General features: G+C 42.8%; 2 protein-coding genes across 10 annotated transcripts in view; one reads left to right on the top strand and one right to left on the bottom strand.

The window, feature by feature from the left end:
- DNAJB13 (DnaJ heat shock protein family (Hsp40) member B13) overlaps positions 1 to 13,274 on the bottom strand; it is a 171,083-nt gene that overhangs the window by 83,196 nt on the left and 74,613 nt on the right. The gene's annotated exons all lie outside the window — the stretch shown is intronic.
- Positions 1 to 13,274, top strand: part of C2CD3 (C2 domain containing 3 centriole elongation regulator) — a 120,779-nt gene that overhangs the window by 90,015 nt on the left and 17,490 nt on the right. For 6 of the 9 annotated variants that reach the window (XR_014068403.1, XM_081539557.1, XM_081539562.1 and 3 more), the window contains exons 28-31: positions 609 to 742; positions 3,458 to 3,619; positions 7,044 to 7,264; positions 9,369 to 10,290. Coding sequence is in view for 5 of the 9 variants with exons in the window: in XM_081539557.1 (XP_081395683.1) it covers positions 609 to 742; positions 3,458 to 3,619; positions 7,044 to 7,264; positions 9,369 to 10,290 (1,439 nt within the window). In the remaining 4 variants the exon portion in view is untranslated. Of the gene's footprint in view, positions 1 to 608; positions 743 to 3,457; positions 3,620 to 7,043; positions 7,265 to 9,032; positions 10,291 to 13,274 lie in introns of all 9 variants that reach the window. The other 3 variants (XR_014068404.1, XR_014068406.1, XR_014068405.1) reach the window with 1 other exon arrangement.

Genomic DNA, 13,274 nt, shown 5'->3' with positions numbered 1-13,274 from the left:
GGAAATTGATGATAGTAAGTATAGATAGCTGTTTCAGGGAGTTTAACCGTAAAGGAAAAGAGAATTTTCCAGACTGTCCCAGATAGGGGAGCTCTGTCAAGGGAAGACTGTGTCACGCATGCCTGAGCCAGGGTTTGGCAGAGTGGGGTTCAGTAAATATCAGATGAGTTACTGAGTGAATAAATGCATGCATTAGAAAATGATAGTTTAAATAATCCCCTTTGTAGGAGGGCCTTTTCTTCACATCAACTCGAGTAATCATGAGATAAGAACTATCACAGCCAGATTATCCTCACATGTAAAGAAAATGTAAGATATCCAGCCAGGGGTTCACAAACTGGATGGAGGAAACAAGAGCATAAATAAAAATAAAGCAACTTTTAAAAAGCAGTCTGACATTGTGGTTTGTAAAATGGGGATGATAATAGTACCTCCCTCATAAGAGTGTGATATTTAAATGAGAAAATGCATATAAATTGCTTGGTACAGTGTTCAACAGAAAATAGTAAGTTATAAATAAACAATAAATTTTACAAATTTATTTATACTGCTTTATTCCAAAAGGATTTGTGACATCAAGCGTGCCATTTTTCTCATTGCTTCCGCAGATCCCAGTATACAGTACCTTCTCCTTCCCTGCCTCTGCTGTGTATGCTGCGTTCCCTGGCTGCGCTACAGGACAGACTCCAGAACTGCCTGCTCACCCCTCATCAAAGGAGGCTGATTTCTCCTCTCCTGGGAGGTGAGTGATTTCTTGATGACAGGAAGAGATGGGGTCTGGAATGGAAGTGTGCAAACTAGGTTGTCATTTCTCTTTCCTTTATTAGAGGAAGAAATGAGAAACAGGGAAAGACTAGTGACCTTCTTTCATAAGCCCAGGGAACCCCAAGATCATATGAAAACAACATTTTTATAAAATTAGATACTAGAAATTTTACTGATATCAAAAGTGTAGCTTCAGTGCAAGGGACTCTTTTCTCCTCAGAGGTCTTTAATCTTCATGCCTAAAATCAATCATCAGCTATGTGAGAAACATATCATGACTTTTCCCCTCCCAAATCTATGTGCCAGGTTATTGTGTAAAAAGCACCTGGCGTTCTCATTTCACCAAACTAACTGGATATGCTTATCGATATTAGGGCTAGAGTACATTCCATCCTGTCAAAGGATAGAATGTAAGATTTAAGATAGCTTCTTTCCACCCCACTCTCCTCAGGCCCTAGTACCATTTGGCATCCCTCTGCCTCCATCAGTCTTTTCCATGTCTCTCTCTTCATTTCAGGGAGAAGGCAAGGGATCATGTAGCCGCCACTCCTACAGTAGCAGTTACTGAGGAGACCATTTATTCCAGGAAAGATGCTCTTATACTGCTTGGCCACGCAAAGGCCTGTCTCAGTGCTATGTAGCTTTTCTACCATGTGAAGAGAGCCTCTACATAAAAGGAGCCTATGCATCTGTGAAGCCCTAGTTTAGGAAATTTCTGTTACCTGTTCTGTAGATGTTACATTGCCCACAGCTAGTCAATGAGACAGTCAAAGGAATCTCCAAATAATTATGCTGAGAGAGAAAAGGTAGACAAAGAGTACATTGCATGTGATTCGATTTGTATAAAATTCTAGAAAATGTGTACTAATCTGTAGTGACAGAAGGCAAATCAGTCTTCGGCCATACCACCCTGAACGTGTCCGATCTGGTTTCCGATCTTGGAAACAGCTTGAATGGGAGAAAGCAAACCAGTGGTTGCCTAGAGACAAAGCAGGATGAATGGAGCAGGAAGGAGGGAGGAATTATGAAAGACAGGAGGAAACTTTTAGAAGTGATGGATATGTTCATTATCTTGATATGGTAATGGTTTCCTTAGAGGTACATTTGTGTCAAAGCACATCATACTGTACACTTTAAATATGTGAAGTTTATTGTATATCGGTTATACCTTAATAAAACAATGGTTCTCAGACATTTCCACTTCAAAATCCTTTTATACTCCTAAAAATTACTGGTGACCTCAGAGAGGTTTGTTTCTGTAGGTTTTAACTATCAATTTTTACCATATTATAAATTTAAACTGAGAAACTTTAATGTCTTACAATTCTTTTAATTTTTATTGAAATATAATTGATTTACAATATACAATTTTATTGAAATATAGTGGATTTACAATATCATGTCAGTTTCAGGTGTACAGCACAGTGATTCAGTTATTCCTTTGCAGATTCTTTTCTCTATACGTTATCACAAAATGTTGAGTACAGTCCCCTGTGCTCTACAGTAGGTCCTCACTTTTTATTTATTTATTTATTGACTGTGGTAAGTCTTCATTGCTGCGCATGGGCTTTCTGTAGTTGCCATAAGTGGGGCCTACTCTTTGTTGCAGTGTGTGGGCTTCTCATTGTGGTGGCTTCTCTTGTTGTGGAGCACAGGCTCTAAGTGCACTGGCTTTAGTAGTTGTGGTGCATGGGCTTAGTTGCTCCTCAGCATGTAGGATCTTTCTGCCTACTAGGGATTGAACTGGTGTCTTACATTGCAAGGTGGATTCTTAACCACTGGATCACCAGGAAGGCCCTATCTCTCTCTTTTTTAATGTTTTTATTTTTTTGGCCTCACCATGTAGCACATGGGATCTTAGTTTCTCAGCGAGGGATTAAACCCGTCCCCCCTGCATTGGAAGTGCAGAGTCCTAACTGCTGGACCACCAGGGAATTCCCAGTTATCTATTTTATATATAGTAGTGAGTATATATATTAGTATGCTAGATATATATATATTAGTTTTATATATATTAGTGTGCTAATCCCAACCTTCTAATTTATCCTTCCACCACCCCCCCAAATTGAGAAACTTTAAAAACGTAATATATAAAATCAGTTGTGTTTCTATACATCAGCCATGAATGATCCAAAATGAAATTGAAAAAATGAGTAGATTTACAATAGCATCAAAAAAATAAAATACTTAAGAATAAATTTAACCAGAAAAGTACAGAACATATTCTCTGAAAACTATAAACCATTGTTGAAAGAAATTAAAGTTCTAAATAAATGGAAAGATATCCATGTTCATGGAATGGAAGACTTAATATTGTAAAAATGGCCGTATTTCCCAAATTGAGCTATAGATTCAACATACTTCCTATATCATACAGTCCCTGCTGATTCCTTATGGAAATGGGCAAGCTAGTCCTCTATAAATATTGTGGCTACTGTTATTTCAGATCTGTATTTTTAAAAAATCACTGAGGCTATAAGGTAGAGAATATATAAAAGGAGAATGAATAAAAATGTAGGCAGAATTACTCAGGAGGTAATTGTAATCCAAACAGTTGAGCCAGTGAAGCCAGAACTGTGGTGGTGGGGATGGATCTGCAGTGCCATGTCAGGAGGGTGAGTTGTTTGTTGTCACAAATTTATTGTTTTCTCATCGATTGGGAATATGTTTTGCACCCACTTATTCTCAACAGAAGTGGTACCACAAGAAGCCAGGCATCTCGCCATGAAGAGCATGTGCAGAACATCCGCCGATTCCATGAATCCCTGCAGCAGGCAGAGGCAGTCTTGCCAAGTGACGACAGACTGGCCACATCACCCTTGTCCTCCCGTACCTCCATTCTGACTTCTCTCAGGTGAGGCTCTCCACTGAGAAAAGACACAGAGAACCGTAGTGGAGCACAAGGTGAATGGGCAAAGGCAGCCTGCAGTTCTGCTTTCCATCAGCTACCACTGCTCTGGGATGTTTTGCAGGGGCTTTCGTGTATGTTAGTGTCAAAGTGGACCTGGAACCTCACAGGATTCTTCACAGATGAATCTGTCTCAGCTTGGGGCCTTTCATTCCTTCAGGGGGCTATAATACTGGCCCACCTATAAATACAGAAATTTAAGATGAGTCACCAAATAACCACCCTCACATCTACTCTACAGTTTACAAAGCCTCGTCCTGCCCACTGCCTTTATCCTCACAACCACTGGATTCTTCCAGACCAGCATCTGCCCTGTTAATGCTTCCCTGTCTCTTTCTTAGCTCAGTCAGCATCTGAGCCAGAAAAGCACTGTGAGAATTGAAAGGATCTTTATAGATCATCTGGACCAGCCCCTGGATTACCTAGTAAGAAGGGTGGTACAGTGAAAAGGATTTGGCTTCAGAGTCAGATAGACTTGATTTCCAATCATGGCTCTGCCATTCCCAGCAGAGGGGACAGCCATGTTGCCATTATACTTATAACCATGTATGTATGATAAGAGTTCCAGATTTCCTGGCCAAGAGTACATGGAAGAATGCATAACATTCTAGGTTGGTCATGGAAAGATATAAAAAAAGTCACATTTGAACTGGTCTTTAAAGGAACAAGTCAACAAATGTGAAGGGCATTCTGTTCAGGAAAAAAATGTTTTAAGGAGCATGAAAGAATAAGCCCAGTTTGGGAAAGCAGTGAAGTTAGAGTGAAGCTGAACATAAGATGTAAGGAGCAGGGCAAGTTCTGGGGGAGGCAAATCTTGAAGGGTATTGAGCGTCAGGCTGAGTTTGGACTTGATTCTCAAATGGAAAGGTATGGGGCTGGGAGGAAAAGAATGTGTAAAATTTGACAAAACAAATATAAAAAATGATTTTTTTAAAATTAATAACCTATTTGATTTCATAAAACAAGCTCAAAATGAAAGATAAGCAAAATCTTTTCTGGTGGGACATGGGTTAGAATGGACTGAGCAGTTGCGCTATAGACTGGGGAACTGCTCAAACTTAAAAGGAAGTAATATGTTCAGTTTCTCAGTTTAGTAAGATGCTGGAGACTGCCGGCCAAGTAAAACTATCAACAGTTTGGCTGCATTTTATTAGATCGTTCACATGACACACTGTGGAACCCACTGAAGAAAGAGAAAAAGGAACTCTACTTTGCCCTAGAGCAGTTTCTCTCAGCCTCAGCACTGTTGACATCTGGGCCATGTATTTTGTCTGTGGGGGCCTGTCCTGCGCTTTGTAGGATACTTAGCAGCATCCCTGGTCTCTATCCACCAAATACTAGTAGCACTCCTCCCCCATTTGTGACAACCAAAACTGTCTCCATACATTGCCAAATGTCCCCTTGGGGCTAAAACCATCAGGCTACAGACCACTGCCCTAGAGGAGTGGTTCTCAAAATTTAGTGTGTATCAGAATCACATGAAGGGCTTGTTAAAACAATGATTGCTGGAACCCAACCATAAGTTTTTGATTCAGTAAGTCTAGGATGGAGCCCAAGAATTTGCATCACTCAGGTGACGCTGATACCGCTAGTCCTAGAGCCAGGTTTTGAGAACCACTGCTGTAGACAGATTCTCTACAAAATAGAGATGAAACAAGATAATGTCAATTTTGCATTACTTCTTTGGATTCACAAAGCCTTAATACAAGTGTTTCATTTGAGTCACAGCAATCCTGTGAAGCCTGCAGGGTGAGTATTACCACTTTTTTCACAGATGTGAAGAGTGCAGCTTGGTATCAATAGGTTCCATACCCAGAACCTCAAACAAGGGCAGTTGCGTTGGCATATTTTCTAAAGCTTCACCAAGTTTACATGTGTCTGCATGCTCCTACTGCAGGTAGCATAAACCCAGATGTAAACACCTAAGTACATCTACTGTGATTTGATCGAGTTGTGGCTTCTATTGATAGAGTAAGGATCAGCTTTGTCCTCTCATTTAATTTAGATTCGACTGTAAGATACGCAGACTGTTCTTAACAAAAGGATAGAAAGACTTTCGGTTTACTTCACAGGTGTTTAATGTCTGTGTTTTGCCAGTTGTGCCAGGCACATTGAGAAACCTAGAGAAATAGAAAAGTTTGATATACTGTCTTCTGTTACCAGATGCTCACGGCCTAGTTAGGGAAGCTAAACTAACACATAATGAAAACACTAAGGGAAAATTTAAGGCAGAAGTTTAGATGCCAAGAGTGAAGGAGTTGAAGGGAGAGGTGGCCCACTCATTTGGGGCAGTGGACTCTGAAAGGGAGAAATATGACCTACACCTTAAAAAGTGAATAGGACAGGGACAGAGAAGAGAGCAGCTTGAACTCACGTTCTGGCATGCAGAGGTATGAGGCAGAAATGAACCCAGTTGGAACAGAGCCCACTTACTATAATGGAAAAAGCATAAGTCTTGGAGTTCCAATTTCTGAGTAATTGTGCTACTGCATATCTGGACAAATCATTTAAATTCTCTGAACCTCACATTCCTTATTTGTAAAACAGTAATTGCTGACCTCATCTGGTTGGATGAGTATTAAACAAGATAATGTATTTGAAAGCATAAAACATAAAATCCTATGCAAGTGAAGGTGATCGTGGTTGGTGTGATTTCTCATTGGAATAATAAGAATGAATGTGGCCCCATTAAAGTCTTTTGAATTAAAGATTTTTAAGTCATTTATTCATGTCTGTTTATCCATTCAGCATTCATTTTTTGTGCTAAGCACTGTCCTAGGTACAGTAGATACAAAGGAGTCAGCACAGAGTTCACATCACATTAGGGGAAATTGATGTGAAAAAAATCATGTGGTTGAAGAGTACAGAAAGAACTGTAGAGCACAGAGGAGTGGCCCTTAATCCCACTTAGAGGGTCAGGGAAGGCTTGCTATAAGAGGTCACTTGCTTGCAGGATCAAGAATGGTTGTTGTTGTTGTTCAGTCACTAAGGCATGTCCAACTCTTTGCAACCCCATGGACTGAAGTATGCCAGAAATGGTTTTAAGGTAGTACAGATCAGTGCTAGCCCAGAGTTAGGGAAAGTGAGGACTGGAACGATGATAAGAATGGTTCCCTATAAGGAGGTAGAATATTTGCTAGACATGAGGAGAGGAATTACATTAGCCAGACAGAAGGAGGAAAATGTCCTCGGCAGTGGGATTGTAGTCGGTGAAGGATGAATTGGTGGATTAGAGAGAGAGGGGCCCTGCTGTTAATAGATCAAGTGAGAGTAAGTTCCTAGCTCAAGCAATAGAATGTCAAGGGAACATAAAAGATCCTCGTAATCCTAGTAAATGACCCTTTTGTCTTCTCCCTCTCTTCTTTTGCAGGAGGAATCTGAGTGAGCTTGATCAGATGCAGCGGTACTTCAGCCAGAAGCTCACCAAGCCTTTACTTCCCCTCAGCCCTCAGACCCACACTGCCATCTTGCAGTGCCAGGAGAGTCAGACGGACCGTCTTCGGCCAGCAGCCAGCAGCCTAGACCCCGAGAGCCAGTGCATCCTGGAGAAATCCAATAACCTGGTGTTGCAAGTCAGCTCCTTAATCACGGGTATGGCTCTTGTTGAGTTACTGTCACTGGGTGCTTATTCAAAAAGCATTTAAATGTGTGCAGACAAGCCCTTATGACAGATAGAGACCAACAACCGTCGCCATCTTACTTACTTGCCATCTTCCTTTTGGAAAGAGAGAATGTGTGCAATGGAAAGAACATTGGACTAAGAGGCATGAGACCCAAGTTGAGTCCTTGGTGGGTTTCTGGCACAGACATACTATTTGACTCTGAGTATATACTTTCCCTTCTTGAGCTTCAGTTTCCCCAACCAGCAGAAGGGTAGAGGGGAGTGGGTTAGGTGGTTTCTGCAGTGGCAGTTTCTGAACACATGCCACTATATTTTCTGAAAAACTCAACTACAAATATTAAAAATTTTCATTCTCAAAGGCCAGAAGACTGCATTTTTAGCAAGCACCCCAGATGTTTCTAGATGTTGGTGGTCCACAGTCCACCCTTTCAAAAACCCCTTAAAATGGTAATTCTTGCTTTACTACATTAAAATTACTGAGAGAACTTTAAAAAATCCAGATCCCAGGCTGCACTACAGGTCAGGTGTATCAGAATCTCTGAGGGTGGGGTCCAGGCATCAGGATTTTTCAAAACTCTCTGGGTAATTCTGTTGTGCAGCCCAGACAGAGACCACTGTAGAACAAGTATTTCCAACTTGCCTAAGCAGAAGAATCACCTGGGACACTTATTTTGAAATACGAATTCCTGGGCCCTGCTGTGCTCCACTGAATCAGAATTTAGAGTTAAGGTCTAGAAAACTGTACGAAGCACACCCGGGGGAATACTGAGAAATCAACTATATCAGCATCTTTAGCCCTCACTTGGTAACACTTTTGTTCAAGCAAAATGTGTAGATTCTACAAAGGGGTGAGTAAGGTCAGTTTTTTTCCCTTTAAAAGGAGAAAAAAAGCCACCATGATTGCTATTAGGCACAAACCTAATCTTCTCCCAGATATATAACCTGTTGGTAACCAGGACCACAGAAGTATACTCTGTATTTGGCTTACACTTGCTTGGAAATAATCAGTCAGCTCTTTATTGATCACCAACTATGCCAGACATTATTGTGTTTCTAGTTCCAACAGTATACAGTGGTGGACAAGACAGGCATTGTCTGTGCTTTCATAAGCATACATTCTATAGTCAACCAAAGAAGCTGCCCCCCAGAAAGAAAGCATAAGAGCACAACAGAGGGAGGTTTGTTTGAGGTGGAGGTGAGAGTGGATTAGGGGAATCCCTTTACAGGTTAGAGGTGAAGAGAGCAAGGAGAATCAAAGGCTTAAAGCCGAAGGGCCTTAAAGGCAAGCTTGGGGATTTAATCTTTATTCTGGAAGAAAATGGGGAGTTGTAAGCAAGGAATGACAGAAGGAGAACTGATTTTCACAGGGAGAGAATGAATGTTGAAAGGAGCTACTGATTGCCTGTGTGTGGGCTCATTTATGTTCATTCATCTCATGTATTTTTCACCATAACCCTGTGAAAAGGGTGGTGTTTTATCAAGTTGTAAAGATAAACAGACTCATGATAGTTTGCTCGTAACTGCAAAGTTGGCAAGTGACCGTAGAGATTTGAACCCAAGACTGGCTCCAAAGCCTGTGCTCCTTTCACACTGCCTCCATTCTCTCTCCGTGTATCTCCCTTGCCTTACCATTTGGGTGATAGGTATTTCCTTGCTTTTATTTTCCAAGTAAAATAGTTCTAATAATTGTCGTCAAATAGGTAAATAAGTGGATTCTCATTTTGGTTTTTGATATAGGTAATTACTGAAGTAAATGGAAGCTTGAACATGCCCACCAGGACTCCCAGCTCCCAAGAATTCCTGAGCATGAGCAGATAGTGTCTGAAAGCGTTTCCACAGATGTAACCACAGCTATAAATTAGATTTTGGTCCTCTGATATTAGAATAAAGTGCTAGAAATTGTATTGCCTTGAATATAGTTTCACTGATTCTTAGGGAGTGAATTAACTGTTATCTTTGAGGTTTGTTTGAAGTCTGATTGCAAGACTCCATCTGAAACTAGAAGCTGGTGTGGGAGAGTTGAGTGGTCTGTGGCCATACCTTGTAGTAAGAATGATATCTGTTACTGTTCAGATCTGCAGACTCTCACCAGGAATTCTCAAGGATCTTTGAGTTCTCACCAAGCCAGGACTAGAAACAGAGAAGTCACCACCCTTCCAGATGCTCAGGACAGAGGGACCATGCAAGAACGGAGCACAAGTCCAGACCTGCCATTGGCAGGAGCTCCAGATGAGGGCAGGAACTCCCCACCTCCCTCTGCTCTTGAAGAGACTTCAAGTGGAAAAGGAAAGCTTCATGAGGCCCTGGAGCACATGGTACCCATCACAAGAATGCAGAGCACTGAGGACACCGAGGCAGGCCTGGCCTTCAGTGATGAGGACTGTGAGGAAGACATCATTGAGCCCAGGACCCTCAATGAGATCACCACTGTGACAGACAAAACTAGCCCGTGGTCCAGTTTCATGTCAGATGCAAGTGAGGGCATGAGCCCTCAGCCTGATGAAGTCCAGAGGGAAGGCCCCTCTTGTCCTTCAGAGTCTTTCCCCAGAGAGGAGCTCAGGGTCAGAAGTAGCTTTCTGTCCAGCCCAGAAAGGACTGTCAATGCTTATTCGCATAGGCAAGGTTCTCCGAGCCAAAGTACTGTGTCTTGTGAGGGTGTGGCCTCTAAGGCCAAGGTTGGAGAGCCTGCCTCAGCAGACCCACAGCTCACCTCCCACATGACCCTCTCAGGAGCCCAGCAGAGTGACACTTGTATTGGATGGCGCTCCCCAAAGGGAAACCAGGACCAAGGCCCCAAACCAAAGTCCCAGGCTAAGAAGGAAGTGGCCTCCGATGAGCTAAGTGACTCTGCTGATAGCTCCAAGAAATTCCCTCTGAAGCCAGCCTCCCAAAGCAGAAGGGAAAACCATAAGGAGCCACCTATCACCTGCCCTGACATGAGGCAGAAGCAGACAACCTCTGGGTCAGAAGTGTGCACGAGGCAGAGCCTCCTCCTGTATCCTTTGGTGTTTCCCCCAAATAGCCCCTTAAGCCATCTTTAGGCATTTTGGATGCTGGTATTTAGATCAGCCACGTGAGTGTGAGCAGCAGTGCCCCCGCTCTCAGTCAAATGCACTCAGAGGCATAGGAATCCCCTTCCTACTGAAAACTCACCTGCACTGATCAGGTGCTATGATTCTACCATTATCATCAGGCCTCTGAAGCATAATGCTTTGCACTGGGTTTAGATGTTGGTAGTACATTCATGGGAGAGGGCAATGGCACCCCACTCCAGTACTCTTGCCTGGAAAATCCCATGGACAGAAGAGCCTGGTAGGCTGCAGTCCATGGGGTCGCGAAGCGTCGGACATGACTGAGTGACTTCACTTTCACTTTTCACTTTCATGCATTGGAGAAGGAAATGGCAACCCACTCCAGTGTTCTTGCCTGGAGAATCCCAGGGACAGCGGAGCCTGGTGGGCTTCCGTCTATGGGGTCACACAGAGTCGGACACGACTGAAGCGACGCAGCAGCAGCACATTCATTGGGCTTCCCTCATGGCTCAGTCGGTAAAGAATCCGCAATGCGGGAGATAGGGTTTGATTCCTGGGTTGGGAAGATACCCTGGAAGAGGACATGGCAACCCACTCCAGTGTTCTTGCCTGGAGAATCCTATGGACAGAGGAGCCTGGCGGGCTACAGTCCATGGGGTCACAAAGAGTTGGAACGACTGAGCAACTAACTACAGCACATTCATTAGCCTATCCTAGCCTAATTTATCTGGTTAATTTCAGGTATTTTACACCTGAAGGCAAAGCTCTGCATCTAAGGTATTCGACCATTAATCTCAGTTGAAATTTCAGGGGAGGGTATAGAGAAAGGGGAAAAAGAGTCCTACCAGTGAGTGATTGAGCATTTACCATGTGCTGGGTGCTTTACATACATTCCAAGCTCAGTTATCACAAGTCTTTAAAGTCGGTATCATTTTTTTTTTTTTTAATATTTGTTTATTTTGGCTGCACTGGGTTTTAGTTGCAGCATGAGGGGTCTTTAATTGTGACATGTGGAATCTAGTTCCCTGACCAGGGATTGAACCCAGGCCCCCTGCACTGGGAGCTTGGAGTCTTAGCCACTAGACCACCAGGAAGTCCTTAAAGTCAGTATCATTTCTGTTTGGCATGTAACGAAACAAAGACTCAGAATTATAGTGACGTCTACTATTTAATTTTTTTTAAGGCAAGGGATGGGGCCAGATATAGGGGAAGTGAGTACCATTGAAATGGTCTTGCCCACACCCCCCAGGATGGCAGTGTTGGTCAGGAGAAATGTATCTAACAATCTCTCTCTTCCTTCTTTGAAATGCAGATGGGCATTTTATGGGGAAAGGAAACCACTTAGGACCATCAGTAACCCTCTCATCCATAGCATAAACAACTGATTGATCGGCTCACATGATATACCAGTGACAAACGGGTTATCGCATGGCCAGCGGGGAAGCAGCCTGCCTTTTTGGTGTTTTGCAGTGCTTTCTCCACTAGAAGTCAGGGGCCTGGCTTTGAGCCTTCAAGACCCAGCTCTTACTACTTGTGTAACTTTAGGTATATAGTTTAACCCTTCTGAGCCTCGATTTCTTCACTTATAAGATGGAGGTAATAATTCCTTACCGGGATTATTACAAGGGCCTTGTCATTCTCTGTGTCCCCAGACATTGCACACAGAAAAGATCAGTAGTATAGACTGAAGTGAACTATCAGTTTCACAGGATTCTTGAGAAAATCAAATGAGTGGGAACATTTGTACATCCCACACAGATGTGATTCTGGATGCAAGACAGAAACCTGAAGGTTGGGGGTATGGGCTCAGGAGAGACTTAAGCATGAAATGGCTGGAGGCTGAGCACTGAGAGCAGACTGCTGGAGGTTCTTCCCTGCCTCATTTACCCTGGCTTCTGACGCTTCTGCCTCTGCAGTCAGTTTATGTGTGCTCAGAATTTATGGTCAGTGGAGGAGCAGTCACATGTGCCCAGGTCCTAAGGGTACTGCTTTAATTTGGGCCTTCCAAACTACTCATTCTTCGAAAAAGTATGTATAGCCAGGCCCTGTGCTGTGTAATTGCAGGCCCAAAAGCACAATTGTTAAAGTGCACTCAATATGCCAGCAAATTTGGAAAACTCAGCAGTGGCCACAGGACTGGAATAGGTCAGTTTTCATTCCAGTCCCAAAGAAAGGAAATGCCAAAGAATGCTCAAACTACCACACGATTGGACTCATCTCACACGCTAGCAAAGTAATGCTCAAAATTCTCCCAAGCCAGGCTTCAACAGTATGTGAACCGTGAACTTCCAGATGTTCAAGCTGGATTTAGAAAAGGGAGAGGAACCAGAGATCAAATTGCCAACATCCATTGGATCATAGAGAAAGTAAAAGAGTTCCGGAAAAACATCTGCTTTATTGACTATGCCAAAACCTTTGACTGTGTGGATCACAACAAACTGTGGAAAATTCTTAAAGAGATGGGAATACCAGACCACCTGACCTGCCTCCTGAGAAATCTGTATGCAGGTCAAGAAGCAACAGTTAGAACTGGACATGGAACAACAGACTGGTTCCAAATAGGGAAAGGAGTATGCCAAGGCTGTATATTGTCACCCTGGTTATTTAACTTATATGCAGAGTACCTCATGGGAAATGCTGGACTGGATGAAGCACAAGCTGAAATCAAGATTGCCAGGAGAAATATCAATAACCTCAGATATGCAGGTGACACCACCCTTATGGCAAAAAGCGAAGAAGAACTAAAGAGCCTCTTGATGAAAGGGAAAGAGGAGGGTGAAAAAGTAGGCTTAAAACTCAACATTCAGAAAACTAAGATCATGGAATCTGGTCCCATCACTTCATGGCAAATAGATGGGGAAACAGTGGAAATAGTGAGAGACTTATTTTGAGGGGGCTCCAAAATCACTGCACATGATGACTGCACCCATGAAATTAAAAGATGCTT

This window comes from Giraffa tippelskirchi, chromosome 11 (genome assembly GCF_054371585.1).
Source record: "Giraffa tippelskirchi isolate mGirTip1 chromosome 11, T2T-mGirTip1v1.2.pri, whole genome shotgun sequence".
Classification (NCBI taxonomy): Eukaryota; Metazoa; Chordata; class Mammalia; order Artiodactyla; family Giraffidae; genus Giraffa; species Giraffa tippelskirchi.
Note: the sequence above shows the minus strand (reverse complement) of the source record. Positions and strands in the feature narration are given on the sequence as shown.